General features: G+C 41.8%; 1 protein-coding gene across 2 annotated transcripts; it reads left to right on the top strand.

The window, feature by feature from the left end:
• Positions 1-581: 581 nt before the first annotated feature.
• On the top strand, positions 582-23,849 carry xrn1 (5'-3' exoribonuclease 1). Of its 2 annotated transcripts, none has more exons than XM_030751682.1 (41): positions 582-814; positions 1,793-2,025; positions 2,582-2,679; positions 4,160-4,269; positions 4,452-4,562; positions 4,646-4,731; positions 4,823-4,910; positions 5,027-5,195; positions 6,854-6,921; positions 7,045-7,182; positions 7,289-7,458; positions 9,037-9,126; positions 9,399-9,555; positions 9,760-9,879; positions 9,977-10,146; positions 10,295-10,412; positions 10,688-10,783; positions 10,998-11,101; positions 11,331-11,465; positions 11,619-11,781; positions 12,159-12,272; positions 12,603-12,701; positions 12,797-12,912; positions 13,062-13,208; positions 13,324-13,413; positions 14,457-14,592; positions 15,276-15,332; positions 15,862-15,994; positions 16,100-16,169; positions 16,568-16,763; positions 16,914-17,003; positions 17,165-17,248; positions 18,096-18,140; positions 18,370-18,450; positions 18,609-18,746; positions 18,876-19,011; positions 19,093-19,256; positions 19,365-19,478; positions 19,632-19,737; positions 19,869-20,050; positions 20,147-23,848. In XM_030751682.1, exons 1-41 carry the CDS (start codon positions 740-742, stop codon positions 20,480-20,482), a joined length of 5,133 nt encoding a protein of 1,710 aa, XP_030607542.1. In that variant the 5' UTR covers positions 582-739; the 3' UTR covers positions 20,483-23,848. The 2 variants fall into 2 exon arrangements, with proteins under 2 accessions (XP_030607542.1, XP_030607543.1); XM_030751683.1 differs by lacking the exon at positions 582-814 and adding an exon at positions 1,416-1,478 and having other exon boundaries at positions 20,147-23,849.
• The last annotated feature ends 2,646 nt before the right edge of the window (positions 23,850-26,495 follow it).

The following is a 26,495-nucleotide window of genomic DNA, read 5'->3' as shown; positions in this document are numbered from 1 at the left end:
GCATTCATATATTAAGGCGTAATAAATTAACCGGCAGGCAGGGAATTATTATGTTTGCCACAGTAAACGTTTGTGGCTGCCGTAACATGTAAAGTTGGGTTTTTTAAGTGACTGTGAAGGTTACTTATTTTTGTCAATAAAAACAGCTGATTTTTCAGCTGTTGGTGGATTCAGAATAATATGTTACTGCATGGTTAGAATACATGTTCCATGTGTTACTGCTCTCCAGCTTTGGGAGCTCCTGTTTTTAATCAGTTCATTTAGTTACCTTGGAAATTGTGCACGTTTTCTGAACTTCAGATGTTTAGTTGATTGCACTGTGTTTTCATCAGCTTGATATTTTGGGTCAGCTGAGCCTTTTTCTTAAACTACTTGCGCACCCATCTTTGTAATAAATGTTATATAACACATTTAAATTTTGTTACAAATCTTATTTTTATTATATTTATTTGAGCCTATTTTTTTCAGTGTTCGTCCTGATTTTTTTGTCTGTAACAGGTTCCAAAGAGATGACTGGAAGAAAGTGAGAAACGAAAAACGGAACGAATGTTTTCTCCTGTAGCCGCGGAAAGATTTTGCCGGCGGACAACGGACAACCAGCTACTTAGCGGCCGTTGGAAACAAAACCGGAGTCCAAAGCAAGTTCTCATGTTACCAGGTTAAACCCCTGCTAGCCCGACAGCTCCTTCCAGTTTGGACTGTTTCTTGTTTTTAGAGGCTGAAGAAGTTTGTGGTGAAGATGGGAGTACCAAAATTTTACCGCTGGATTTCGGAGCGCTACCCTTGTCTGAGTGAAGTTGTGAAGGAACATCAGGTAGGAAAGCAGCGGTGCCTGCTAGCTGCGCAGCCCGCTGTCATCGGTATACGCGGCGCTAGCGTAGCTAGCTGTTCGCTATCAGCGACCTACAGCGGGCCTCGGAACTTAAATTCCACGTAGCTTTCCAGTGTTTTCCTGGCAAGTAGACAGCTTTCATTTTGCCAGACACCCTTCACTTCATTATTTTGTTAAACACAAGATAGGCTTGACGGTGTTAACAAAATTCCATCACTAGCGTGCTATTTTGATCTTGATTGTGTGCTTAACGCATTAAAGAAGTGAAATGTAAATGTCTTTCCACTGGGTAGCTTTGGTCTTTTTTTTTTGGGCAAGAATATAGTGAGCAACAATAGAGCTCTTACAGTTGGATAACTAACTAACTTTACGCCAATAAGTGTTCAACCAGCTGGTTAGCAGTTTCTGCGCTTTATATTGAACTTGTTTAAAATGTCAGAGTTATCAACTCAGCCTGTGGGTGAGAACTTGAATAACGCGAGAATTTCGGCTACTCGACTTCGCTGGAATGGACTTGAATGACTTTCTACACTGTGAGCAGGAAGGAAGCTGGTATTTCACTCCGCGAGCAGTAGTTTCATCAGCTGGACGTTGTTCAATGCCGCCTTCATTGCTTGAGACCGCTTTTTTCTGTAGCCATAAATTGGTAAGAGTAGATATGGGAACTGTGTTTAACGTCGGTACCAGTTTAAAAAAGCAAAAACCACATAGGTTTGATATGCTTGTTCTGAAAGCTGGGTGTCACTCTTATGAAAGTGTTTTTATTGTATCAGGTTGGTGGTAAATAATACAGCCTCCTTTAACTCATCAGCCAAACAGAAACAACAGAAAAATCCCTAATAAGTGGCCACACTGAAGGATTTCATCATTGAGAGGGTTTACAAACCAATCATTTTCCTGTATTTATTAGGTATGTAATAATTTTAATTTGTCTTTGCATCTGTTTCTTTCTGTCCTCAGATTCCAGAGTTTGACAATTTCTATCTGGACATGAATGGTATCATCCACCAGTGCTCTCACCCGAACGATGAGGATGTCCATTTTCGCATTTCTGAAGAAAAGATTTTTGCAGACATCTTTCATTATCTGGAGGTGCTATTCAGGATCATCAAGCCCCGCAAGGTCTTCTTTATGGCTGTGGATGGTGTGGCACCAAGGGCAAAGATGAACCAGCAGAGAGGACGCAGATTCAGGTTGTGATGGATATATAATGGTAGTCAAAAAAAAGTCTTCAAGTGCTCAACCATAAATGCTAATCCTGTTGTAATACTCGAAGAGAATCGCTAAATTTAGGATGTTGGGAGCAGCTTTTCTTGAGTTGACCAAATAAAGAGATGGAATTTTATTAGCATGCCTGTACTCTTATGTTGGATCCAAACTGTAAATAATGCCACATTCTTTTTTTAGTTATCTGATTAAACTGTCAGGTCTGTTCTCAGTCATAAATCTATAATGTCCAATATTAATTGTGTGATGTTTCTGAGGCTGCAGCTGTAAACACAAGTCCTGTATGAGTTACCTAATAAGGCAGAATAAGCAGCAAACAGACTTGAACTGAAATGCAACATTTTGTGCTTTGGTATTAAAGACAGGAAAAAAAAAACAGACTGCAGGCAGAGCCAGCCTGAGACTGTGGGTTTGACCTGCTCTCTTTTATATCTACGTGTGTGTGTGTGTGTGTATGTGTGTGTGTGCGCGTGCGCGTGTGCGCGTGTGCGCGCGCCTGTGGGTGGGTGTCTGTGTGTCTAGGTCCGCCAAAGAAGCAGAGGAAAAGATAAAAAAAGCTTTGGATAAAGGAGAGGTGCTTCCCACTGAGGCTCGCTTCGACTCCAACTGTATCACTCCTGGTAGGGATGATGCAACGATGGCCGTCACACAGACACAGCAGAATTCAAACCACGCGATACAGTTTAGCACCTGAATATATTTTTGTGTTTCTTTGAAACTGTGTTTCTCTTGTTATCTGTAACCATTATCATTTGTATAATCTGTCTGATGTCTTTAGTACAAACATGTTGATTCGTCAGTTAGTCAATCATTATTTCAATCTTACCTCACCTGTTTAAGCCTGCCCACCTGGTAACATCACCTTGTTGTCAATTACTAAAATAATGACCCATAAAAATACAAGTTTGAAACTAATCTAATTATTTTAACATTAATGTGACCATCACAATAAATATCATATAAACATTGCATATTACAGGGAAGGCAATTTTTATTTTTAAATTAAAATATAATGTGCAAATGAATAAAAATGGCCTCTGTTCATACAGAGGTTTACTATTCAGAACGAACGCTGATATTAATGCAAGAAAAAAATAATAGGAGCCAGCATACCTGCTCCTGTTGTCCTTCACTTGTTAGCTAACATAACTGAAATGGTGTCGCTTAGTAAACATCATCCATGAGAGCTTGTTTCTGACAGGTAAACTAACAGAAACATTACTGTACCAACATTAACAGGTATCAACAACACACTAACGTACCCACCCAGAGCTGACGTCACAGCTCCAGGGTGCCGGCGTTTGTTTTCTGTCAAATGCTCCCACACCTTTGACAGTCTGTCTCCACCATTGTTACGCTGTTCTGTTACTTTCGTCTTCATTAGTATGTTTTTATTGGCAGAAATTGGAGGCACATGTGGATTAATGTTAGGGCTGCTCGATTATGGAAAAAAAAAAAATCATAATCATGATTATTTTGGTCAATATTGAAATTGCAATTATTCATTGACTTTGTAAACACACTGCATTTAATGCACTTAAACAACAGTGAATACCTTGAAATCTAGTGCACTTCTACAATCTGTTGAAAGTAAATTCTACATTGAAAATAAATGATAAAAATACATAAATAAATGTCAATATAAATAATTACCTTATAATTTTAACAAATAATAAATAAATAGGTAAATAAATAGAAAGGTAATGCCAGTTATCAATACCAGGAGGAAATAGGACCAAGTTTTTTTTTGTTTGTTTTTTTTAGACCAAATAAATTTGCTCACATTTTAGTGCACTGTCACAACATACTGACAGATCTGTATGTGTATTCAGAAGGTTTGGTATTAACAGTGGTAGGGATGTGAGTCGAATTAGTTTTCTGTGACGAAAAGAGATGAACTGTAAACCGTGCCGTTTCAAACTGTACCAAATTAAATATGTGGGTCCATCTACTGTGGCGACCCCTTGGGAAAGGAAGAAGCCAAAAGTACCAGAGTTGCTCTTCCTAGATTACCCAGTTCTTGGATTTTTTTTAATGGACATACAGAGAACATGCCTCTGAAAATGTTAGCAGCTCTTTTAATACACATCCTTCTTCCAGGCACTGAGTTCATGGCGAGACTTCAGGAACAGCTCAAGTATTTCGTCCACAACAAGCTCTCCACTGACAAGCTGTGGCAGAACGTCAAAGTCTACCTGTCCGGTCACGAGGTGTGTGTGTGTGTGTGTGTGTGTGTGTGTGTGTGTGTGTGTGTGTGTGTGTGTGTGTGTGTGAGAGAGAATGAGTGAGTGAAGCCGTTGCATGTACTTTGTGTCACTGTTCAGTAATTGAGTTTTTGTTTCAGTTTAAATCAATATGTCATGTATTAAGTTTGTGTTTCTTATCCTTCCAGACACCAGGGGAGGGAGAGCATAAAATCATGGAGTTTATTCGGTCAGAGAACGCCAAGCCCAGTCATGACCCCAACACCCGACACTGCCTGTACGGCCTGGATGCTGACCTGGTATGTTTAAACAGATCATTTATGGACATTATTGCTCAAAATGGTGTCTGGAGGCTCACCCTGTCCTTCACTCTGTGTTGTAGATTATGTTGGGTTTGACCAGTCATGAGCCAAATTTCTCCCTCCTGAGGGAGGAAGTCCGCTTTGGAGGGAAGAAATCCCAGAAAAGGTTCTCACTGTTGTTGTTTTTTTTCCTTCTTCCATGCTTTCTTTATTCTGCTACTATGTTTTGTGAACCCTGCTCTTTTGTTCTCTTCCAGGATAACGGCCCCCGAGGAGACCACTTTTCACTTGCTTCACTTGTGTCTGATGAGGGAGTACATAGACTATGAGTTCTCTGAGCTCAAGGTGAGACACACATGCCTTCAATAATCCATTTAAATGCCAAGGGAGGTTTCACATTGTTCTTGAATATATTTTTAATTGTAATGTGTATAGTTGTTATGTTTGTGGGTGTGTTTCAGAATCATATTGGTTCAGATTACGACCTGGAGCGAATAATAGATGACTGGATTCTAATGGGCTTCCTAGTAGGAAATGACTTCATCCCTCACCTCCCTAACCTTCACATCAATCATGATGCTTTGCCGTTGCTGTACAAAACCTACATCAACGTACTACCAAGTCTGGGGGGTAAGATCAGTCATTATGTTTTTCCCCTTCTTTTTTAATTTTCAGTTTTTCAATTCAGTTTCAGGTTTTCTTGTTTTTGTTTAGTTTTAAATGTTTAAAAGTGTTTTGTTTAGGTTTAATTAGAGTCCATAATAGCAATTTGTCAGGCGACATGATTTAGAATTTCAAAATACAAACTGGGGGCAGCACGGTGGTGTGGTGGTTAGCACTGCTGCCTCACAGTCTGGGTTCGAATCCACCTTGGCCCGGGTTCTGGGAGTTTGCATGTTCTCCCCGTGTCTGCGTGGGTTTCCTCTGGGTACTCCGGTTTCCTCCCACAGTGGGATTAGGTTAATTGGTCACTCTAAATTGCCCACAGGGGTGAATGTGAGTGTGAATGGTTGTCTGTCTCTCTGTGTTAGCTCTGCGACAGGCTGGGGACCTGTACAAGGTGTACCCTGCCTCTTGCCCTATGACAGCTGGGATCGGCTCCAATCCCAACCCCCTGGCAAAGCTGAACAGGATAAATGGAAGAGAATGGATGGATGGAAATACAAATTGCAGTATAAACTTAAAACCTTTTGAAGGTTATTGACTGATGTAGAATGTAAAATACTTAAATTTATCCCCAAAATTATGATAACATGAAATAAATACAATATAACAGAGCAAATAGCTTGGAAGGGTAAAAAAAGTTACCCTAAAGAAAGAGCTCAGTTAAATAGAAAATACGTTGATCCATTAATTATCTACAGTCATTCACCACAGTCACAGTCGTCTGGATAATCTCTGTGGATTCAAACAGCAACAGCTATGATGAATTCCCTCAGTGAGTAATATGAACACATTCCAGCCGCTAGCAGTTCAATATTCAAGCCTCAGAAACACATCTTTGCAACAGCATGTCTGGAATTACGCAATTTTTCCATCACAACTAGTGCAATTCCTCCACGTCTTCTTACCGATTAACGTCTCTGTCAGCCCTCAAAGTCCTGGAGCCAGTTATGATCACACTGTGGTCTGGGAAGCAAGAGTGAGTGAATGTTTTGCTACAACACTCCATGAAACACATCAAACTCCACTCAAGGTGTTCCCTCTGATCTTTAATCAGCTCCCCGAGCTTTTCCATCTTATTGTCCAAACACCTCATGTTTCCCCTAACGATTACTGAAACAGCTCCAGCGCTGAAACCTCGTCATCTCCTCTGTAGCTCCTCTGGGATTACAGGCCGCAGAGCTGCTGAAGAATCTCCGTTGCCATCAGAGTGCAATGCAAAGAAAAACCGTTAGTAGACTTGGAAACTTGACTTTACCTGACTTGCAAAACAAAAAACAATAATTTCAGCCACGTTGGTCACAGTGAGCAAGAAAAAAAAACAACTATCAGGTGATAAAGTCATTAAAATGAAGAAAAAAAAGAATAAATAAAAACGCAGCAGGCTGCCACTCAGCGCAGCGCCAAGAAAAGAAAAAAAAAAAGCATGTGTTTTTGACATCCATTCAGAGTTTGAAAGAATCTTGTATACAAAATGTGACTTGTTGGTTTCATGTGTTGTGCTCATCCAGCTGGTCCAGATAGCTTAAGCATGTCAACAAGTATAATATAGAAAACCATGCATGTCCCACTTGGATATTGGATGTCATGTACATGGAATAATTGAGTCCTTTTTCTTGTTTTAGGTTATCTGAATGAGAACGGCCACTTAAACCTCAGAAACTTTGAGAAATACCTGGAGAGGCTTGCTAAGGTCAGACACGAGCCTTTTATATGTTTATGCTCCCATTAAAGAAATCGTGGATTTTAAGATCAAATACTGTAAATGCATTACACCAAAATGATTGTTACTTCTTGTTTTCCTGTGTCTTTCCAGTTTGACCGGGAACATTTTAGTGAGGTGTTCACGGACTTGAAGTGGTTTGAGAGTAAAGTTGGTAACAAATATCTGAATGAAGCAGCTGGACTGGCAGCTGAGAAGGAAGCTGCCAGCAGAGACTCCAGAAAGAGCGAGGTAGGGATGCAGCATTGAAAACGTTCGTTTTCATTTAGCGTTATGTCCACTTAGCTTTCCAGTGGTTCACTTTAAAAAAAAATTTTTTTTTAAAATATTTCTGTAGGATCCTGCTCTCTGTCTGGCAGCTCTGACCTCATCAGAAAAAGTCACCAGAGAAGAAAAAGCAGCTGTGGCAGATGAGGAGGAGGAGGAGGATGATCTCTTTGAAACGGAGTTCAGACAGTACAAACGCACGTACTACATGAACAAGATTGGCGTGGATGTGGTGTCTGAGTGAGTGTACAGATACAAATACATACAAACAGCTGATTATGGGAAGAAGAAGCCTAAAATGTTTGGGAAAACTTTTAAGGAAAAGTCTGACTTCTGTGGCCTTTAATGTCCAAAAGTAAAATGTCATTTCTGGTCCTGTAAATGTGTCCGTCTGCAGACACATTTCCATTTGGACAGTGAGCATAGAGGTGTTTTCACCCACTGCAAATGTCCTCCCGTGCACTCCTCCAAAATCCCAACTGCTGGACGTGGATGACCTGCTCGTCGGTTGAATGCTGATTGGTTGACAAGTAGGCCAGTATAGGGAAGGGAGTGACAGCGGAGTTTACCAGGAACAGGAGAAGTGCACAAAAAAAAACCCCATCAAAGATAAAATAAAATGCAGCGTTAATAGTACAGACAGTGGCTGGACACTCGTTTTTAACACTCCGCACTTCGTATGATATAACTTTACTCTTCTGCAGCTGGCTGACGGACCAACAACAGCATAACAAAGAGTAGCCCACAGACTGGCTGTACCGCATATTTTATGGTATTTTAGTTTGTACACCGCCTCCATCGACAGCAAACACGCTCAGCAGGGAGAACAAGTAAACTTAAAAGTTTAAAGAATTTTTTTAAAAATTAATTTTCAGCATAACTCAGCAGTGTGATGCGCACCAGCACAAAAAGCTGAATCTCTCATCAGTTAAAACTCCTGTCTACATTGTATTTCATGTACTAAAAAGTATTTTGAATTAGTAGTGTGATAGATGCGTTAAAGTTTTTTTGTTTTGTTTTTTTCATGGTGAAATTAAACTAGGTTTAGGTTTTCAGTGTTTTCACCCTCAGCAGGTTAGAAAAGCGATAATGGGCTCTGTTTTAATCATGCAGAGGAGTAGGGCTTTGCACAAGGATTATATGGGTGTCTCTAAGTGCACCTGCTATTGTGTTTGCTGTAGGTGCAGCAGTACAAAGTACCAAAGGGCTGGGTGAAGTGGAATGTATTCATAAAGACATTGTGAGCTAGTCACATCACTGATATAACAGGCCTGAAATATCTGAGTATATCACAAAGTCAGAGTCTTGTCTCCAGGGTGACCACACAGCACCACAAATCTGCAGCAAGAGGCAGATGGTGTCGTTTAACTGGTTAATAATATACTGCTGATAACTGTTTGTTGTAATTGGGTTAATCAGATCTTAAAGAGGGACCATTTTGCTTTTTTTTCTGGCTCAACATTTTTGTTCTCAGATTCTGCTGGAGTAGTTAACTCTGTTCACAACAGTCAGTCCTAATTGTCTTACCTGGGCCTTGGTGCAGCCCATCGGTTCATCTCTGTCTGAAACAAGGTGTTTAAGCTCCTCCCCCACCCTTTAAACCAACTTTCTTGGTATTGTCTGATCCTCACAAACCGAAGGTTTGAGCAGCTGGTGGGAGGGGCTTCTTAGCCCACAGGCAAAGTCATAGCAGTGTGATGCTCTGTTATTAGTTTCCTTTTTAAAATCCCAGTGGTAGGGAAGTGACTTGTCTAAATGTTAATGCCCTTCATCACAGTAGCTTGCACTCTGTAACTGTTTTCACTCTCCCATTTTCAGTGAGTTTCTAGCCAACCAAGCCAAGTGTTATGTGGAAGGTATCCAGTGGATTCTCCACTACTATTACCATGGAGTTCAGTCCTGGAGCTGGTGAGTGCTGCTTTCTTCCGTGTGATTTACTCTCTGCGCCTTCTCTTTTTGTTCCGGGAGATTTCAGATTATTTAACAGTCTCTCAGAAATGTGGGCGCACGAGAGAGCGGCTCGTGGAGTACCAAATCAAAACACATAAATCAATACACAAAAATTTGTATTGTTTTTCTTTTTTAAGAGGAGAACAACAATATGAAAATGATTTCCTCCTTTAACTTAAGGTGCTCCAGTTTTAAACCAGTCTTTGAATACTGTGTATGCATCTCTCCAGGTACTACCCCTACCACTACGCTCCCTTCCTGTCTGACATCAGGAATGTATCGGAGTTAAAGTTGACCTTTGAGCTTGAACGACCCTTCATGCCCTTCCAGCAGCTGTTGGCAGTCCTGCCTGCTGCCAGCATGGAACTGCTTCCTGAGTGCTACAGGGTAACAAACTCACATCCAAGTTCATGCATATAAAATGAACAAGAAATAGTTGTTTGTTATCTAAGAAATAAAGTGAACATGTTACTGCAGTTCGGTTATTACAAGCCAGCTTACATTTAGAACAATATTTAATTTGGTTAAGTTTATCATCAGGAGAGGAAACATTATACAGTAGATTGTAGCAATCTGATTTTTACGTTTCAGCACCTGATGACTAGTGAAAGGTCGCCTATTATTGAGTACTACCCTCTGGACTTCAAAACTGACCTGAATGGCAAGCAGCAGGAATGGGAGGCTGTGGTGCTCATTCCATTCATAGATGAGGTACACACACAATTCTAAATGAAGAAACACTGCAGTTGGTAAACACTTGGTAACCTTATAACTGTGTGAAACTTTGTGTTGTGTGTGTATTGAACAGAGGTGCTTACTAGGAGCCATGGAGCCCTGCAACAGCAAGCTGACAAAAGAAGAGAAGGCCAGGAATCGCCACACAGAGTGCGCAGTCTACTCGTACGACAGCGAAATAGACGTCACCTACACCTCCCCCCTGCCTCAGCTGTTCCCCGACATCGTCCACTGCCACGTCAGGTAGATGCACACGCAACGCCTTTTTTGATCTGTCTCTAAATGGTCCTCATTATTTCTAATAGACTCATGTGTTTGGTGTTATTGAGGTGCCATTAAACAGTTGTGTTTGTCTGTGGCTGTGTTGTGTTGTGTTGATTGGTTGTCACAGGGCAGCACATATTCCCATGGATGCTTGGCAAGTTGCATTAGATCATGTGAGCAAGCCTGTTGACCGCTCAGCTCTGTACTTCTGTGGCTTTCCCACCTTGCAACACATCAAACATAAGGTAGGTGTGTGCATAATTACACAGTACAGCTAAGCTGGTTACTTGTTCACACTTTGAAGCTGTAAACCAAAACAAAGGGTTAGGTCACCTTTCTACTGAGCTGCTCTAAATCGGAGCAAACCATTTTAAATACATTTTAACTCCACTCAAAACCAGCTTGTGAATCTGAAATTAGTTCTGCCTATTTTTAAGTATAGTTATTAACATAATAATTAAAAACAGTGTAGAAAGTTAATCACAGCAGTCTTTCTTTCTGACTCCTTCTGTCTTTTTAGTTTTATAAGAAGAAGGGTGGGGTGGTCGTGTTCCAGCAGAGTAGCAGAGGGGAGAACATGTTGCTGGATATCCTTCCCAGCCAGGAAGTCGACACGGTGAGCCTTTGTTTATGTATTTAGTCCTAGTTTTATAGAGCTTGAACATTTTATTTTAGAACTGATTAACTGCCTGTTGGAAGTCTAAGGCAAAGTAGCTTATATAATATCTGAGTGTGTATAGATAATCTTTTTATAACCAGTGTTGGCAGTTGCCCTATCCTGTGTCTCTTCCTCCTCGCTATCATTTTTTTCCCCTCATCATTATCTCCAGACATGTGATGATGTTGCTGCACAAATACTGGGAAAGTCTGTATTTGTCAACTGGCCCCATCTAGAGGAAGCCCGCATCATTGCAGTGTCAGATGGCGACACTAAGTAAGAACTGGCTTTGGTAGTAATGATGTGTCATGAGGCTGAATGTTAGCATTACTGTCTTTTCAGGTTCTTAATTAACAGTGTGTGAGGTTAGCTCTTCATCAAACTCTTAAGATGTGCCATAAGTCAGTGGAAGGTTAAACTATCCATCTAGATACCACTGATAGAAAATATTAGAGTAGCATTATTTTACTGTCTTTGAAATTTTGCAACTTTCTTCGTTCTGAAGATTTTATCTTGAGGAACCACCAGGTGTCCAAAGAGTGTACGACAGGCCATCTACTCCTCCTCCCACCAAAGTCACCTGTCTGTCTGACAAAGAGCAGAAAGAATGGATAAAGGATGTCCAGGGGATTACTGAACAGTAAGGAACTAAAACAATCCAACACAAGTGTTTGTATCTGTATACATCTTCGTTAATGTATTATCTGTTATATTGTAGCAAGCTTTACATCATCATTCTTTGGCTTTTCTTTGAATTTTCTGACTTCTTTTTTTTTTTCCTTCACTCTTTCAGTTACTTGAAGAGGAAAGGCATCGTGGTGAATGAGACACTGGTGGTTTTATACGGCCAGCTGCTGATAGGAAGGAAATACATTCCCAAAGCCAACGGTGTGGTGGAACTGGAGAAACAGTGGGCCAAACAGGTCCTCCCCTTTGCCTACCAGACAGTTGTTAAGGTACCTGGAGACAAATATGAAAAAGAATACACAGACAAAAGTTAAATAAAATGATTTAACTATTTAAAAAAAACCTGGTTAGGCAAAGGCTGTTATTACAGTGTATATGTCACTGTGTTGTTTTTCAGCAGGGCCTTTAAGCTGCAGGGCAACAAACAGGGGAAAAAAAGAACCTGTGTAAGCTGAGGAGTGCAGCTTAGTCTAAACCCTGAAATAAACTTAACAAATGCATTCAGTATGTTTCTGTTTACTGTGTGAGTAGGATTAGACAAGTAATTTTAGTTTTATGACCGTTTTGTAGCTCATATTGTGATGTGAAGTGTGCAGATAATCTTAAAGACAGGTTTGTGCTCTGATTCATATCTTCTTTGTCTCAGGACATCAAGGCCTTTTACTCGTCTTTGGCCTGCTTCAAGAGCTTAGATGAGCTCTTTCCTCCAACAACAACCGTCTTCATGGTGGGAAACCCGTACTATGGAGCCATGGGAGAGGTACGTTATCCACTGTTAGCTTCTTAAATTCTCTGACCCAAATTCTCCTCCTTACCAAAGATACTGTTCAGAAATCTTTTTACTGATTTCAAACCAGGAGGCAGACTGTAATGTCAGTGTGTTCACACTGCTACTAGCAGTACAGTAGCTTATGACCCCCCTGAGGCTGGGTTTGAGGCTAGTTGCTAATAATTAAGTGGCTAATATTAACATGTGGTGGCCAGGTTAAGTGATAAGTGAATGTTAAAGTATTGTTTAGTGTTACTTCAGCTATTAGTGAGGGAGGGGCTTTGTGCTTAATTAATGCCATCTCCATATTCAAATTTTCAGGTGCAAGATTCTCAAGATGTCATCAAAGACGGGCGGATACGGGTGGTCTTCAGCGTGCCACATGAGCCACAGCTGGAGCCCTTAATCCACAATCAACACGTAGGACATGCTTGTGAAGGCGTTCTGTCGATGCGCACATTTAGTTATGAGACTGTTTTCTCCCCTCACCCTATACGTTTTTGTGCCTTGTGCAGAAATACAGTGTGAAATACAGTCCTGGGTACGTTCTGGCCTCTCGTCTCGGCATTACCAGTTATCTCGTCTCCCGCTTCTCCGGAAGCATCTTCATTGGTAGAGGCTCTAAGAGGAAGTGAGTGTTATATATAAATGCAAAAAAATATCTGCAGTGAGTTGGGCTTCTCTTAACATGGCTTCATGTCTTATTTCACTGGCTATAAAGAACTCTGACTTCAGGTAAAGTACTTGTTTAAGCGTTTCATCTTCTCTACTGTGCCCCAGTCCCTGTGGGGAGCAAAGAGCCAATGTCGGCCTGAACCTGAAGTTCAACAAGAAGAACGAGGAGGTTCCCGGATACACCAAGAGAACCGAAAAAGAGTGGCTGTACTCAGCAGCTGTGGAGGAACTGCTAGCTGAATACCTGGACAGGTAAAGTAAATTAGTTATTTTGACAGTTGCTCTTGTTATACTATGAATGTAATTTGTGTGGAAGGAAAAGGATACAGAAGCCTTTATAAATGATGGTGCGCTTGTGCTTCTGTAGATTTTCAGAAGTGTTTGACACCGTGTCCAGAAACAGTCACGATGATGTTTTCTATGAAGATGACATTTGGCCTGGAGAGGACCAGAATGGGTAAAACAGACCGCACGCGCTCATACACGCCAACCATGTGGGCACTGACTGTATTTAGTCCCTGGTTGTTCTCTTTTTACTAGGATTGCACGGTGACACACTTAAATCACATTGTAATTGCACATTTTTATAAAGAAACCTAAATTGTGTTAACTCCAGGAATCTCCATCTGTATCTACTGGGAAAAAAAATCTTTAAAATTTTAAATCCACAAACATGTTTAGGGATCATAGATGTGTAAATAAAAGATGGATGTCACTTACAGGTCTAAAAGGTGAAGCTGATGCTGAAGTGCCTGAAACAGGTGGTTGACAGCTGTGGCTACCTAAAGAAGAAATTGTAGAAGTCTCAGGGCCAGTGGCCCTCGCCTCTTTCCTCACCAGTTTATTGGATAAATCGCTAGTTCAAAGTCATACTGAATACAATATAAAGTTAAATTGTACCTTATGGTCCCCATGAGAGTAAACAACAAAACAAAATGAAAAACAGTAAAACAGGATGGTGCTTTAGGCTTGCCCTAAAGCACCATCCTGTTTTCATGTTCTCAGTTGGATCAGCTTTGGTTTTAAAACAGTAAACTGTCACGGTGTCTCCATCTTCTTACATACACATCCTTTTTATATGCACCCTCCCCAGATTTCTTACTTTTTTGCATATTTATCACACTTAAATGTGTCAGATCATCAAACAAATTTTAATATTAGACAAAGATAACCCGAGTGAATACAAAATGGAGTTTTTTTTTTTTGTTGTTTTTGTTAAAGGGGAAAAGGTTAATATTAAAGTTTGTTTGATCTGAAGTCTGACAAATATAGAAAAAAAACAAAAACAAAAATCAGGAAGGGGGTAAATAGTTTTTCACAGCATTTAAGCACTTATTATAGGGCTGTAAAAATTAGATAGGTGGTCTAAATAAATTAAAGTAAGGCAGATGGTTTTGAGCCTGGGGTCATCATCTTGTTCTTGCAGTGATGTCTGTATATTGTAGATTAAATAGATGGTGAATTAAAAAATGAACCTTGATACTATTGGACACCCAACAGGGCAGAGAAGGTGGCAGAAATCACTTCGTGGTTAAAAAGTCACCCAGTGAGCTCCATCAGCAGGGCGTCATGTGACCTCCAAGTGCTGGATGCTGCTATCGTAGAGAGGATCGAGGAGGCAGTGGAGAAGTCCAAGGTGACGAAAACACACAAACTTCTGTGTACTTCTGAAATCAGAAATACTTTGTGTACAGTGTATCACAAAAGTGAGTACACCCCTCACATTTCTGCAGATATTTAAGTATCTTTTCATGGGACGACACTGACAAAATGACACTTTGACACAATGAAAAGTAGTCTGTGTGCAGCTTATATAACAGTGTAAATTTATTCTTCCCTCAAAATAACTCAGTATACAGCCATTAATGTCTAAACCAGCAGCAACAACAGTGAGTACACCCCTCAGAGACTACACCCGTAAATGTCCAAATTGAGCACTGCTTGTCATTTCCCCTCCAAAATGTCATGTGACTCGTTAGTGTTACTAGGTCTCAGGTGTGCATAGGGAGCAGGTGTGTTCAGTTTTGTAGTACAGCTCTCACACTCTCTCATACTGGTCACTGAAAGTTCCAACATGGCAAAGAACTCTCTGAGGGTCTGAAAAGACGAATTGTTGCTCTACATGAAGACTGTTATATAAGCTGCACACAGACCACTTTACATTGTGTCAAAGTGTCATTTTGTCAGTGTTGTCCCATGAAAAGATACACTTAAATATATGCAGACATGTGAGGGGTGTACTCACCTTTGTGATACACTGTATATTCACTGTATTTCCATTCACACACCTCTGTTTCTTCCTCACTCTCACTGTCTTAGGTCAAAAAGAGCACCAAGAAAGTCCGTGTCACAGTCAAGCCTCATCTCCTCTTCAGGGTGAGTACTGCTGGTGTGTATGTATCAGTATCACATAGATAAAGAGACTGGCTGTCATTGCATTATAAAATTGTTGTATTATAAAAAAAAAACATGTAGATGCAAAGTATCCTTGGGCAAGATACTGAACCCCAAGTTACTCTCCAGTGTGTTTATTGGAGTGTGCGAATGTTGGATAGAACGCACTTAAATGCTTTGAGTGATCAAGTAGGATCGAAAATATAAGAACTAGTCCGTTTACCAAAAGGATCCCCCTCGGTACTGAACGACCGCTTGCTTAGTGCTAAATGCCACGCCCGCTTGCAAACAGCTGAAATTCTCAGCCCAGCGCAGCTGAAATGACACTTTAGACATTTGGCTGCTAACTGTTTTTTGTTCCTTTTGAAACCCCTGTTACTTCCATGCTGTGTGTTTGCCACACAATCTATTTTATTTCAGGCAGCCGGTTAATTTAAAAGCTCAGTGGCAGATTAGTTGACAGTGACTTCCATATTAAACGTTAGTAAAAAGTCTGTGTGTTGGTGTGCAGCCCTTGGAACAGCAGCAGGGTGTGGTTCCAGACCCGGATGCAGAATATCGTCTGTTTGACAGAGTCATCAACATCAGGGAGAGCTTCACCGTCCCGCTGGGACTCAAAGGGACAATCACTGGCATTAAAGGAGGTGAGGACTCGTGCCGTCCATCGCGGTCATACACTAAGTCAGCATTCATCAAGGGTGTAACACACAGGTGCGTGATTAACATTCTCTTTGTGTCTGTTTCTTCAGCGGACCGTGAAGCAGAGGTTCTCTATGAAGTGCTGTTTGATGAAGAGTTTGCCGGAGGTCTCAACATCAGGTAACCATGAGTGGACTAAAGTCTGCTGCTGGAATTAGAGTAGGGAATGTCAGTTCTAAACAATTCCCAATTTGTCTCCTGTGTGACTCCCGTTAAAATACCAGACTTTTGTGATGTAAAAAAAAAAAGAGTAAGATTAATAATTTTAGTACTTTTTCCACCTTTCATGTGACCTATAACCTGTGCAGTTCAACTAAAAAACATTATGATAGCTGCTCAGAAGTACAGAGTGCACACTCTTATACAGAAAGTTACATAAAACCACAAGAAGAGTGTAAAAAAATCCAGTCAAGGCTGTAACAAAATATACATCTCATGCAGATTACGTATGTCACTGTTGGATTAAAACTATTCCTCAGACTGTGGTAGCAGCCATGCCTCTTCTTTTCTTTTCTCAGGTGTACATCTCCTCGTTGTTACCGCCTCCCTCCCTGCGCTCTGATTAACCTTTCCCACGGAGCCCGCGTGGATCACACCGGCCACAAACTCACCGCCATCGTCAAACCGCAGCCCGCCACTGGCGCCAACTTCAACTCACACCGGCAGCTGGCAGGCCTTAACCACTCACCTCGTTCACCTTTTGTCCCCACACAGGTAGGATGGTGGAGGAAGCACACAGTACATCCTTGTACATTGTTTTTTCCTCCCAGTTTGGAATAATAAAATGATTTGGAGATTCTATGGTCTCACTTAAATCACTCGTCTTTCTCCTCTTTCACTGTTCCAACTCCTCCTTATTTGTAGCATAACAACAAACACGGTGCGGTGAAGGCTGCCTCACAGGGCAGCAGGAACTCTCCCTCCAAAGGTCCCACCCAGAAACACCAGCCCAAGGTAAATGCAGGGTTAGCGCTGCTCAGTCCTTTCTAACGTTTATAGTCTCTCTCACCAATGTGTGTTGCAATATTTGAGGTGATGGAGCACTTTGAGCCTCTCACAAAAGAATGAAATGTGTGTACTGTTTTTTTTTTTTGTTTGTTTTTCTCTCCATCCAGAACAAAGACGAGTACAGTAATGTGTGGCAGTCTCTGCAGAACACAGGCCCTCCTAACAAACCTCCTGCTCACTGGCACAACAGTGTAAGTTTTCAGTGAAACAGTCAGACAACAGTTGTCATAGTGGTGCTGCAGTTCCTCTAGAAATGTTGTACCTGTCATGCCGGCCTTAAAATACTCCTGCTGGGAATCCAGCTTGGGACCATTTTATAATAGATAATTATGTGGATGGGAAATATACTTGCATATTTCATTAGAAGTTTTGAGGGGAAAAAATACCAATAATGCTATCAGTCAAATATTTACTGTATTATTCTGGGTTTTCCTGGCTCAAAACAGGACTTGTGGGGTTAAAGGGTTAAAGTTCAAAGTGTCTGTGTTACCTTACTTAACAAAAGTCAGTGCATTTTCCTCTCATTTCCTCTCAAATGTAAGTTTGAGTTATCAACATTTGAAGCATGTGACTTGTGCCACCATCGTGATTACGTCCTGATTATGTTATTAATACATGTGACAAATTTCGTGCAGTAGCAAGATTGGAAAAGACATTATTGGGTCTCAAGAACAGCGAGGCAGCAAAAGTTGCCCTTATGCTGCATTCCCACTAGGGAACACAATAGTTGAAGACAGTGGCATAACCAAAATTAATGTGACCATGTGCAATGAACTGGCAGTCCTGCTGACTTTGACATGGTTGCTTCAAAGAAGGGGACAAGGTCTGTGACTACTCCACAAAGAGAAGTGTAGTCGGCAACTACACTGCTGGGCACTTGCCAACCTTGCCTTTATATACGAATATAACCAGAATACAACCATTATTATGGTTATATTCCATATTTCACTGCTATTTCTTCAATTGCATGTTTGTAACAATAGTTGCTGCATTTTAGCAAACGTGAAGAAATTAAAAAACGTGTGTTTCTGTCTGTAGGAAGGACATTCCCAACAAGTGAGGAATGAACCTGCCAACAAAGCTGTGAGTACACACATCTGCAGAACAGCAGTGTATATGAGTCTGTAGGTGTCTGTTGCACGCACTTAGATGTGTGTCAGTTTATAATATTAAATTCACCAACTTTTACTTTTCTAATGGTTTTCATGTGTTTATGTATACAGTGTTGTGTGTTGGCATGATCTGGGGAATGTGCGCTGTTTTATTGATATGGCCTGAATGAGAATTGTGCTGATGTGTGTGTCGTTTGCAGACCCCACCTGCTGCCATCAGACTATTGAAGAAAAATGAAGATATCAGCTTCCTTAACCCCTCACAGAACACAGCCAATAAGGTGCAGAAACAAACCCATTTTCTCTCACCTGCTTTCCTCTTCTTTTGACCTCTGCCTCTGTTTTTTTTATTGCTTGCAGAGAGAGTTGACTCTGGTCAGAATCTTGTAGCCTGACTAAGATAACAGCTCACAGCCTCCTTGCATTTTCTCTAACTCAGGCTGCGACTGAATTTGAAGACCTCCTTGCCAGTCTAAAAATCTCCAAGAGTAGCCAGCAAACTCCACCCCCTCCTGCGCCTCCACAAGAGCCCAACAGTCAGCCAGATGGCCCGCTGTCCCCACAGTCTTTTGCCATGGTAAATATGTGAGACACCATCCAGTTAAGCCACACATGATCTCCTCATTGTGCCATAAGAGAGGAACTTTTAGGAGAACTACTTGGCATAAAAAACCTAATGTGAATGATTGTTGTTTGTTTGCTATAGAAGGGAACCCTGGTGCTGAAGGAGATGCTTAAAATTGACAGCACTGGAACAGGAAGTCCATCTCCTCAAGAGACATTGAACAGCACCCCCGCTGCTGGCCAGCAGCAGAACAGGAGACGATCGTCAAAGAAACTCGGTACTTTACTGATTTCTACATCACAGGCAAATTCCTTTTCGGTGTTCTCCTCCTTACGATCATTCATTTTTCTCCCTCCAGCTGCAAAAATAAACGTGCCCCACGGTGACGCACCTGTGCCAGCTTCTCAAGCGTCTGCTGCCTCTGCTAACACCATGCTGAGCAGTAAGGTGTCAGAACTGGCCTGCATCTGTGGGGCTTTAGGTATGGCACCACCTGACTTCAGCTTCATACGCAACAGACAGGTAACACACTCTATTCTGTGTATCTGTTACCACACACATTTTTCTGCCTTATGGTTCCCACCTTTTAACAGGTGCCACGCTGATACATTTTCATTAACACTGATGCAGGGTCTAGTGGTGTGTCAGGTGAAACTGTCCAACGGGTTGATGGTTCATGGTCCACAGTGCCAGTCGGAAAACGATGCCAAGGAGAAAGCTGCCTTCTTAACGCTTCAAAGACTGGTACGTACACACACACACACACACACACACACACTTTATTCACAAATGTGAACATGAGAGACTGAGTGAGCTTTGTAACCAGTGAGATTTTCATTTGTGTGTAGAAACATAATGTGTTACTAGCCTACGTTCTGTCCCTCTGTGTATCTGTAGAACTCAGTAGGGTCAGGCTTCCCCCTTCCACCACCTCTGTACAGAGGAGTGGGTCAGATACGACCTCCACACATAGGAGCCATGCCCTCTGTCTTCAACCAACAAGGTCAGTCTGTCTTTCTTTAAGGTTTAGCTTAATGGTCTGTGGCAGATGTTTCCATAAGAGTTTCATCAAGGAATTTAGAAACAGCAGTGTGGGGGTGCGCCCTAATCTTAGGAGTATGCTCTTGTTTTCAGGTGGTTTGCTGTTGCCCCCCCAGGCTTATGGTCCTGCCCCTCTCTGGGGAATGACAGTGCCTCCTCATCACCACCACAACCAGCCATTCTATGGAGCACCGGGGACTTTCCCCGGTGCTGCCCGCCCCCAGCCTGCACCAGCGCTGCCCATTGGCTCACACAACCAGTTCATCCCATTACAGGTAACGCATACAGTATTCCCATTAATTTTTTTCCTATACTGATACAGTCCTGGTTGGCGATGCATCTTTCTGTTTGCTTGTCTTTCGCCTTGTCAGGTGACTAAGAAACGAGTGTCGGCCAACAAAAAGAACCAAGAAACTCGAGAGTTTTACAGCGCTGCCCAAACCGTTGCTAAGAACCAATCACAGAAAACCCAGAACCAGCCGACTGGCCAGTTGCAAGCTCAGACTGAAGCACAGAGCGGTAAAGTCCATCAGCAAGCTGCCAACAGTGACCCCTCCTCTGGTGACGCCACGACAACAGGGGCGGCCCAACATACACCCCCTCGGCAAAACGTGCCAGCAACAGGCCACACCCCCAGCTCCGCCTCCAAGAGACGGCGGAGGAAGCTAGCAGTCAACTTTGAGGCAGCAAAGGTGTCTCAGTCATGAGCTTGGGTGTGTTTGTACTCATGTGTGTATGTGTATGTATGTGTGTATATCTGACTTGGTGTCTGAGATCAGAATCTCATCAATGTGAAAGTCTGTGTTCACTCAGCATTTCAGAGCAGAGAGCTGCTTCAGACAAGTTTTTTTTTTTTTTGTTCCCAGCAAACATGTTAACTCTGACGCCGCCTTCACTGCCCAACTCACAGACACCCACTCAGTGGAGATGTGCCAGATTATCATAGTACCCCACTAAAGAAGGTTTATTACAGCGCAGCTTTGTGCTAACTTTGTGTTTGCTCAGTCGGTGCTGAGGTGACAAACCCAAACACTCAAGACTACAACCGCGCTTCAGAATCTAAAACTGAAAGCATTGCTTTTCATAATTTAATATGCTAAAATCAGCTGTTTTTAGTCAATAAAATGCCCAGAAACAGGAGAAAAAAAAAATCCCCCTTTTATTTCCCCACAGTTTTAAAATGTCTTGTTTTATCTGATAAACAGTCCAGAACTCAAAGATTCAGTTTAGGCATGTATGATAAAGAAAAGCATAAAAATGAAGCTAGTACCAGCTAACATTGGCATACTTCCCTTAAAACAATATTAAATTAATTTATTACACATTTTCATTTAGTCTGTATGAACTTGCGTATGCATTCATGGTGTAGCGTAATCACAGCTTGTGGTCAGCCTTTCTTAGACCTGAGTCACGCAGGCTTAGAGACTGGTTGGTGATTTCCTGGCAACCTTCTGACACTAGGGAAAATGGTGTTATTTCTTCACCAGTGGGTGAGTGGTTGCTTGCTGTTGCCGGATGAAATCACATGCAGGGGCGTGCTGCACCATAAACCTTGCGATTCCTGTTGTCACCAACAGATTGCTGCGGCCACCCCTGGTTTGCATGAAAGATGCCAACTTTTCACGCTTACTGTTTGCTCTCTGAGCTGCAGTGAAACTTTCAGTGCAGGACCCCATGCCTCTTCAGGCTGATTTCAGGCAATTTCGCACTAGCAACTGCCAGCAACCATTTGCCAACCAGTTGCAGAATACACATTTTTCCCAAGCGACCTTTGGCTGCCAGGAGGTCACTGACTGATCTGCATGACTGGGGCCTTATCTGACTACCTGTGTTTGTTGCCTCCATAGCTTTTATAGGACACTGCTCTCAGCAGTGACTGTGGGGACTGCAATGTTGTCTTAGCCAGTAGATGTGATCCCTAGAGTTACATGCATGAACCTCAAATAGTAATAAACCAGCAGCTTTCCTCGCCTGCTTCAGCAGAGAACATTAGTGTCCCTGGACGATCAGATTTGGAACTATTCTTGCGACAGAATTTTATTCCCAGTGTTTAAGAGCCTCACATTGAAGTGTGACACTGCCTTAAAAAGTGCATTTTCTTCATTCAGAACACTTTGTGGAGAATATTCCCAAACTGAAGAAACAACCACTGATTAAAGACAAATTTTTTTTTTTTTTTTAATTTTAAACAGGATCTTTAACATAACTTAAAAATATGCATCACCTGAGTCGTATATAGCATTTCATATTCCCTTGACTGGGCATTAACTTTGAACAGCGTGTAGAGTTGGACTCTCTCACAGCTCCTCTGACAGCATCAGTGTTGTCTGTCTACACCTCTTGAAAATATTGCCTTGCCAGCTGAGAGGTTTTCACAGACTCCAGGAGTTGTTAGATGAAGCCCCCCCCCCCCCCCCCCGTTAACCTGGAGTGCAGACCCCAAACCCCCCAAAAACATCCAATGTGGATCTAGTTCTCAGGGCCCCGTAGCTGTGGTAGAAGCCTTTTTCATCATCATCTGGAAGCTACATCAGTTGTTTCACACTTTAGGAAGAACATAACCTTTTTTAATCAGGTTGTTGATGCATTTATTATGCAGAAATCTGGGCCTTCTATTATTGCTACAGCCACTTGTGTCATCGTAGATCAGCTCATCACATTTGGATTGGTGGTGATGTAACGTTTTTGGTGTTTGGTCATCGTTTGCACACAGCCTTTTATTTACTTCAGACTTGCGGGGGGGTTTTTTTGTTTGTTTTTTTGCTCTTTTTTAAAAAGCTCTTTTTGTGCTTTAACAGCACCTGCAAGCAACACAGCAAATGCACACTGCCTACACAGATGCAGAATTTTTGAATCCTCCCCTCTCTCGTTCGTGCTCTCGCTTGCACGCGCGCGCGCACACACACACACACACACACGCACACTTGGTTATAATGCGTGTTGCAGAGCTGTTTAACACCACCACAGAGCCAGACCACCTGCAGAATTGAACAATTTCCAAAAACATCTTGTCTATAGAACTGATTGGATGGATTTATTATGGTTAATAAATAAAAAAAAGAAAAGATTTTAACTCTATTTTTGAGTCGCGGTCGTTGAGTCGACCTTGAACTTTTGAATGACCAAAATCAAATTGTTTGGAGCAGCCTGCTGCAGCTATTATTTATAATAAGGAGCCTGTTATTTTCTGTGCCACTCACTGTGGAAACTTTTTTTGTTTTTGCTGGCCTTTATACCCAACTAATAATTATCTGTGTACAGTGTTAAATTTCCACGTCTTGAGAATAATGGAAGTTTTTGGAATTTTTTGATCTGTTTGTCAAATTTCTGACTAATGACCTTCATCGCATGCACTGATTTTAATTTCAAGATTTATTTCACTGTTACTAGGTTGCTGTCAGCTGTGTAGAGCACAGGAGCCTCACACAGCTGATCAGGTGTAGGACCTGATATAGTCTTGTTTGAGTGGCTTTATATGTGTGCAAATCCAGCCAAAAGAAAGCAGTACAAGTTTAATCCAAAACATGCACTCCTTCATGGAGTGAACTAGGTGACTAAGATGCTTTTGGAAACATTTCTCAGGTCCTGGTTGGTGCTTTTCTAAATCTGATATAAATTCTCAGCTGAGTTAGCCACCGCCACACATCACTACACAGCCACACACGCATAAATACTCTCCATTTTAATAAGGATTTTCTTTTTCAAGTGATGGATTTTACAGACATCTTTTTTTTTTTTAATAGATGATATTGGTAGTCTTTTGTAAGTAATTGGAATATCACTTCAGTAATGTTTGTAGTGAAGCCACCGTAGAGACAAATTAAATTGTATTTACCCAGACCTTGTTTTGAGGGATGAAGGCCTACAGTATTTTCTTTCTTTAAGACTGACACCCTCATAGCCACCTTGGGACTGAAGTCTGTAAGGGTCTGGTGCAATAAGGGGAGGTTTTAAAACTTTTTTGGAGATTGAAGCACAGCTGTTGTCTTTTTTGGGGGGGGAGGTGGGGGCTGGGGAAGGAATTAAAAGATTATGAAAAGATAACAGAAGATGGAGCATTATGGACTTGCTGTTTTGATTAAGGAATGTCTTGTACATAATCATTTAATAAAGGGAATCTTTTGTTACGACATGGCTATTGTTTTTCTTGTGTTAATGACACTTGTTTTTTTTTGTTTGTTACACACACATACACACGCTGTCACAAAATGTCAGATTTGGATGTTAGCTACTGTTAGCCTCTGTTAGCTACTATCAGCCTCTTTTAATATGAGAATATAATCAAACTGCTTATCAGAGAAAAAGTGTGATTTTTTTTTTTTTTTTTTTTTTTTTAGGACACGCAAACCTAACATTAACTGTCATCATGTTAATTTATACCCAGCTGTTGTTTAGCCGGCTCAGTGTCAGCTGTCCAGAGACAGAAAGGTCACTCTAATCTGCTGGCAATAACTAATGGTGGTAATATCGGGAATAAATAAGCATCTTTAGGGGTGGCTGTAGCTCAGTAGGTAGAGCAGGTCACCTACTGATCGGAAGGTCAGCGGTTCGAATCCTGGCTACTCCGGGCTACATGCCAATGTATCCTTGGGCAAGATACTTAACCCCAAGTTGCTCTCCGACCGTTCTGTCGGAGTATGAATGCGTGTGAATGTTAGGTAATTAAAAGCACTTAGCTTCGGAAAAATGGAAGTGCTTGTATGAATGGGAGTGCATGGGTGAATGTAAAACAGGGTGTATAAGCGCTTTGAGTGCTCATACTGAGTAGAAAAGCGCTATATAAGAACTAGTCCATTTACCATCTTTATGCACTTTTGCGTGTGTTAGAGCCCTGACTTTAGGAGATGACTCGTTGTCGTTTTCCTTCAAGTTTTCACTTCTTTGATGCCAATGATGAAGATGATAAAACAGATAAAATCCTTCATATCATGAGTTTGAAGGTGCTGACATGAATTTAAATTTTGCCTCCGGGGCAACGCGTATGTGGTCGGTCGGTAACCACGTACATAAAATGTCATTGGGCGGAACAACGATGTCCATCTCAGTCACTGTATTCAAGATTGTGGGGCAACATGGCAGCTATCAACTCCTATGTATTTTTAATGAATTTTTAATTCATGAGAACACAATTTGTGGGAAGACATAATTAGCCCTCTACTGCACACATTGTGATGGTACATGCTGAAAATTATTTGACATCATTTACTGATTCACTTTGGGCCATTTAATTACCAAAACTATTTTTTTTATATTCCAGACCCCCCCTCCCCAAGATATTTTTTCATTGCCTAGGGTAAACGTTGTGCAACAATGGTATAAAACTACAGAGAAAATTATTAACTCATAGATCATAAGGCAACTGTTAGAGAGCAATAAAAACACCAGAAGTGTTTCCAAAAATGTCAACAAATGATGAAACAAAGAACTGAAAAACACTTGAATCATATAGGCTCAGGCAGTGGCGGTTTCTGATATGGGCGACATAGGCAGCCGCCCAGGGCGGCATTTCATCTAGGGCGGCATGACCGCCCCCCTTCCCCCAATGCATTGCGATCGCCGCAGCAGCGCCTACCGCACTGCTCCACTTGTGGGGTAATGGGCGCCCTCTGCCTGCTGTGTATTGCATGTAGCTTTCTGCAATGGTCAGACAGGTTGTAACAGAAGGAAAGGGGCAGGCGGGGGATTCTCTGTCTCGCTGTCACTGCTTCACTAGATCGTCACACACACACAGCGCTGCCCCGCCCCCTTCTCCTCTCAGCCTGGGGTGCGAGTCAAGTGAAGCAGTGATGGCGTGAGAGTGAGACAGTCAGCCGGGTTCATTCATTCATGCCTGTACAGTTTTGGCCTGGTTACAGCCAACAGTAACTGCTGAATTATAAATAAAGGCAACTCACCCAAAGCTCTGTATATTTACCTCCGCCAAGGAGGTTATGTTTTCGGTTGCGTTGTTTGTTTGTCTGTTTGTCTGTCTGTTTGTCAGCAGAATTACTCCAAAAGTTATGAACGGATGTCACTGAAATTTTGTGGAGCGGTTGGAAATGACAAGAGGAAGCAGTGATTAAATTTTGGTGGCGATCCAAATCACGATCTGGATCCAGGAATTTTTTTTAAGGATTCTTCAGTATTGCGGGATACAGGCAGAGCCTTCCGCTTTAAGAGACACCACCCACTTTTCTCTGCCCCGTGTGTGTGTATGCGGGCTAGCGTGGGAGACGAGCGCGAGGGAAAAAGTGTGTTCGGTGGCGGTGGAAAAAGGAATAAAAGTTCTGTTGCTAAAATCCTTCGACTTGCTGCATTTCTCCGCCTTGCTAAAGGTGACCCACATGGATGAGCAAGTTAGTTACCAGCCACGAGCCAAGCGAAGTAGAGACCAGAGGTCTCCCTACTACGGTTAGGAGCCGCGATCTGGTCGAGGTAACACACTATTGCGGGATAGGGGGTTATTGTTGTCTGGGAAAGATGAAAGATTATTTCAAAGTATTTAGATACACGTATTACAGCGTCAGTGACCCTATGGCCTTGGCGGAGGTTTGCGCTCTCTGAGTGCTTCTAGTTAAATATATATCACACCTGGTGCTATTAACATGAGTTTCAATGGAGGTTTTGTTGTGTTGGGCTGGCAACTGTCAGTCAGATCTGACAACCCTGTGGATGGGCGGTGGTTATAACCTATTCAGCTTCAGTGCAAATTACGGCAGATGGAAAGGAAAAGGTCAAAGC

The sequence above is a fragment of the Archocentrus centrarchus genome, chromosome 17, assembly GCF_007364275.1.
Source record: "Archocentrus centrarchus isolate MPI-CPG fArcCen1 chromosome 17, fArcCen1, whole genome shotgun sequence".
In the NCBI taxonomy this organism is placed as follows: domain Eukaryota; kingdom Metazoa; phylum Chordata; class Actinopteri; order Cichliformes; family Cichlidae; genus Archocentrus; species Archocentrus centrarchus.
Note: the sequence above shows the minus strand (reverse complement) of the source record. Positions and strands in the feature narration are given on the sequence as shown.

Coding starts and splice junctions, on each gene's coding strand:
- xrn1 (XM_030751682.1), top strand. CDS start 740: ATGGGAGTACCAAAATTTTACCGCTGGATTTCGGAGCGCTACCCTTGT. Junction 19,257..19,364: donor GCTTCATACGCAACAGACAG/GTAACACACTCT, acceptor ACACTGATGCAG/GGTCTAGTGGTGTGTCAGGT. Junction 20,051..20,146: donor ACCAGTTCATCCCATTACAG/GTAACGCATACA, acceptor TCGCCTTGTCAG/GTGACTAAGAAACGAGTGTC.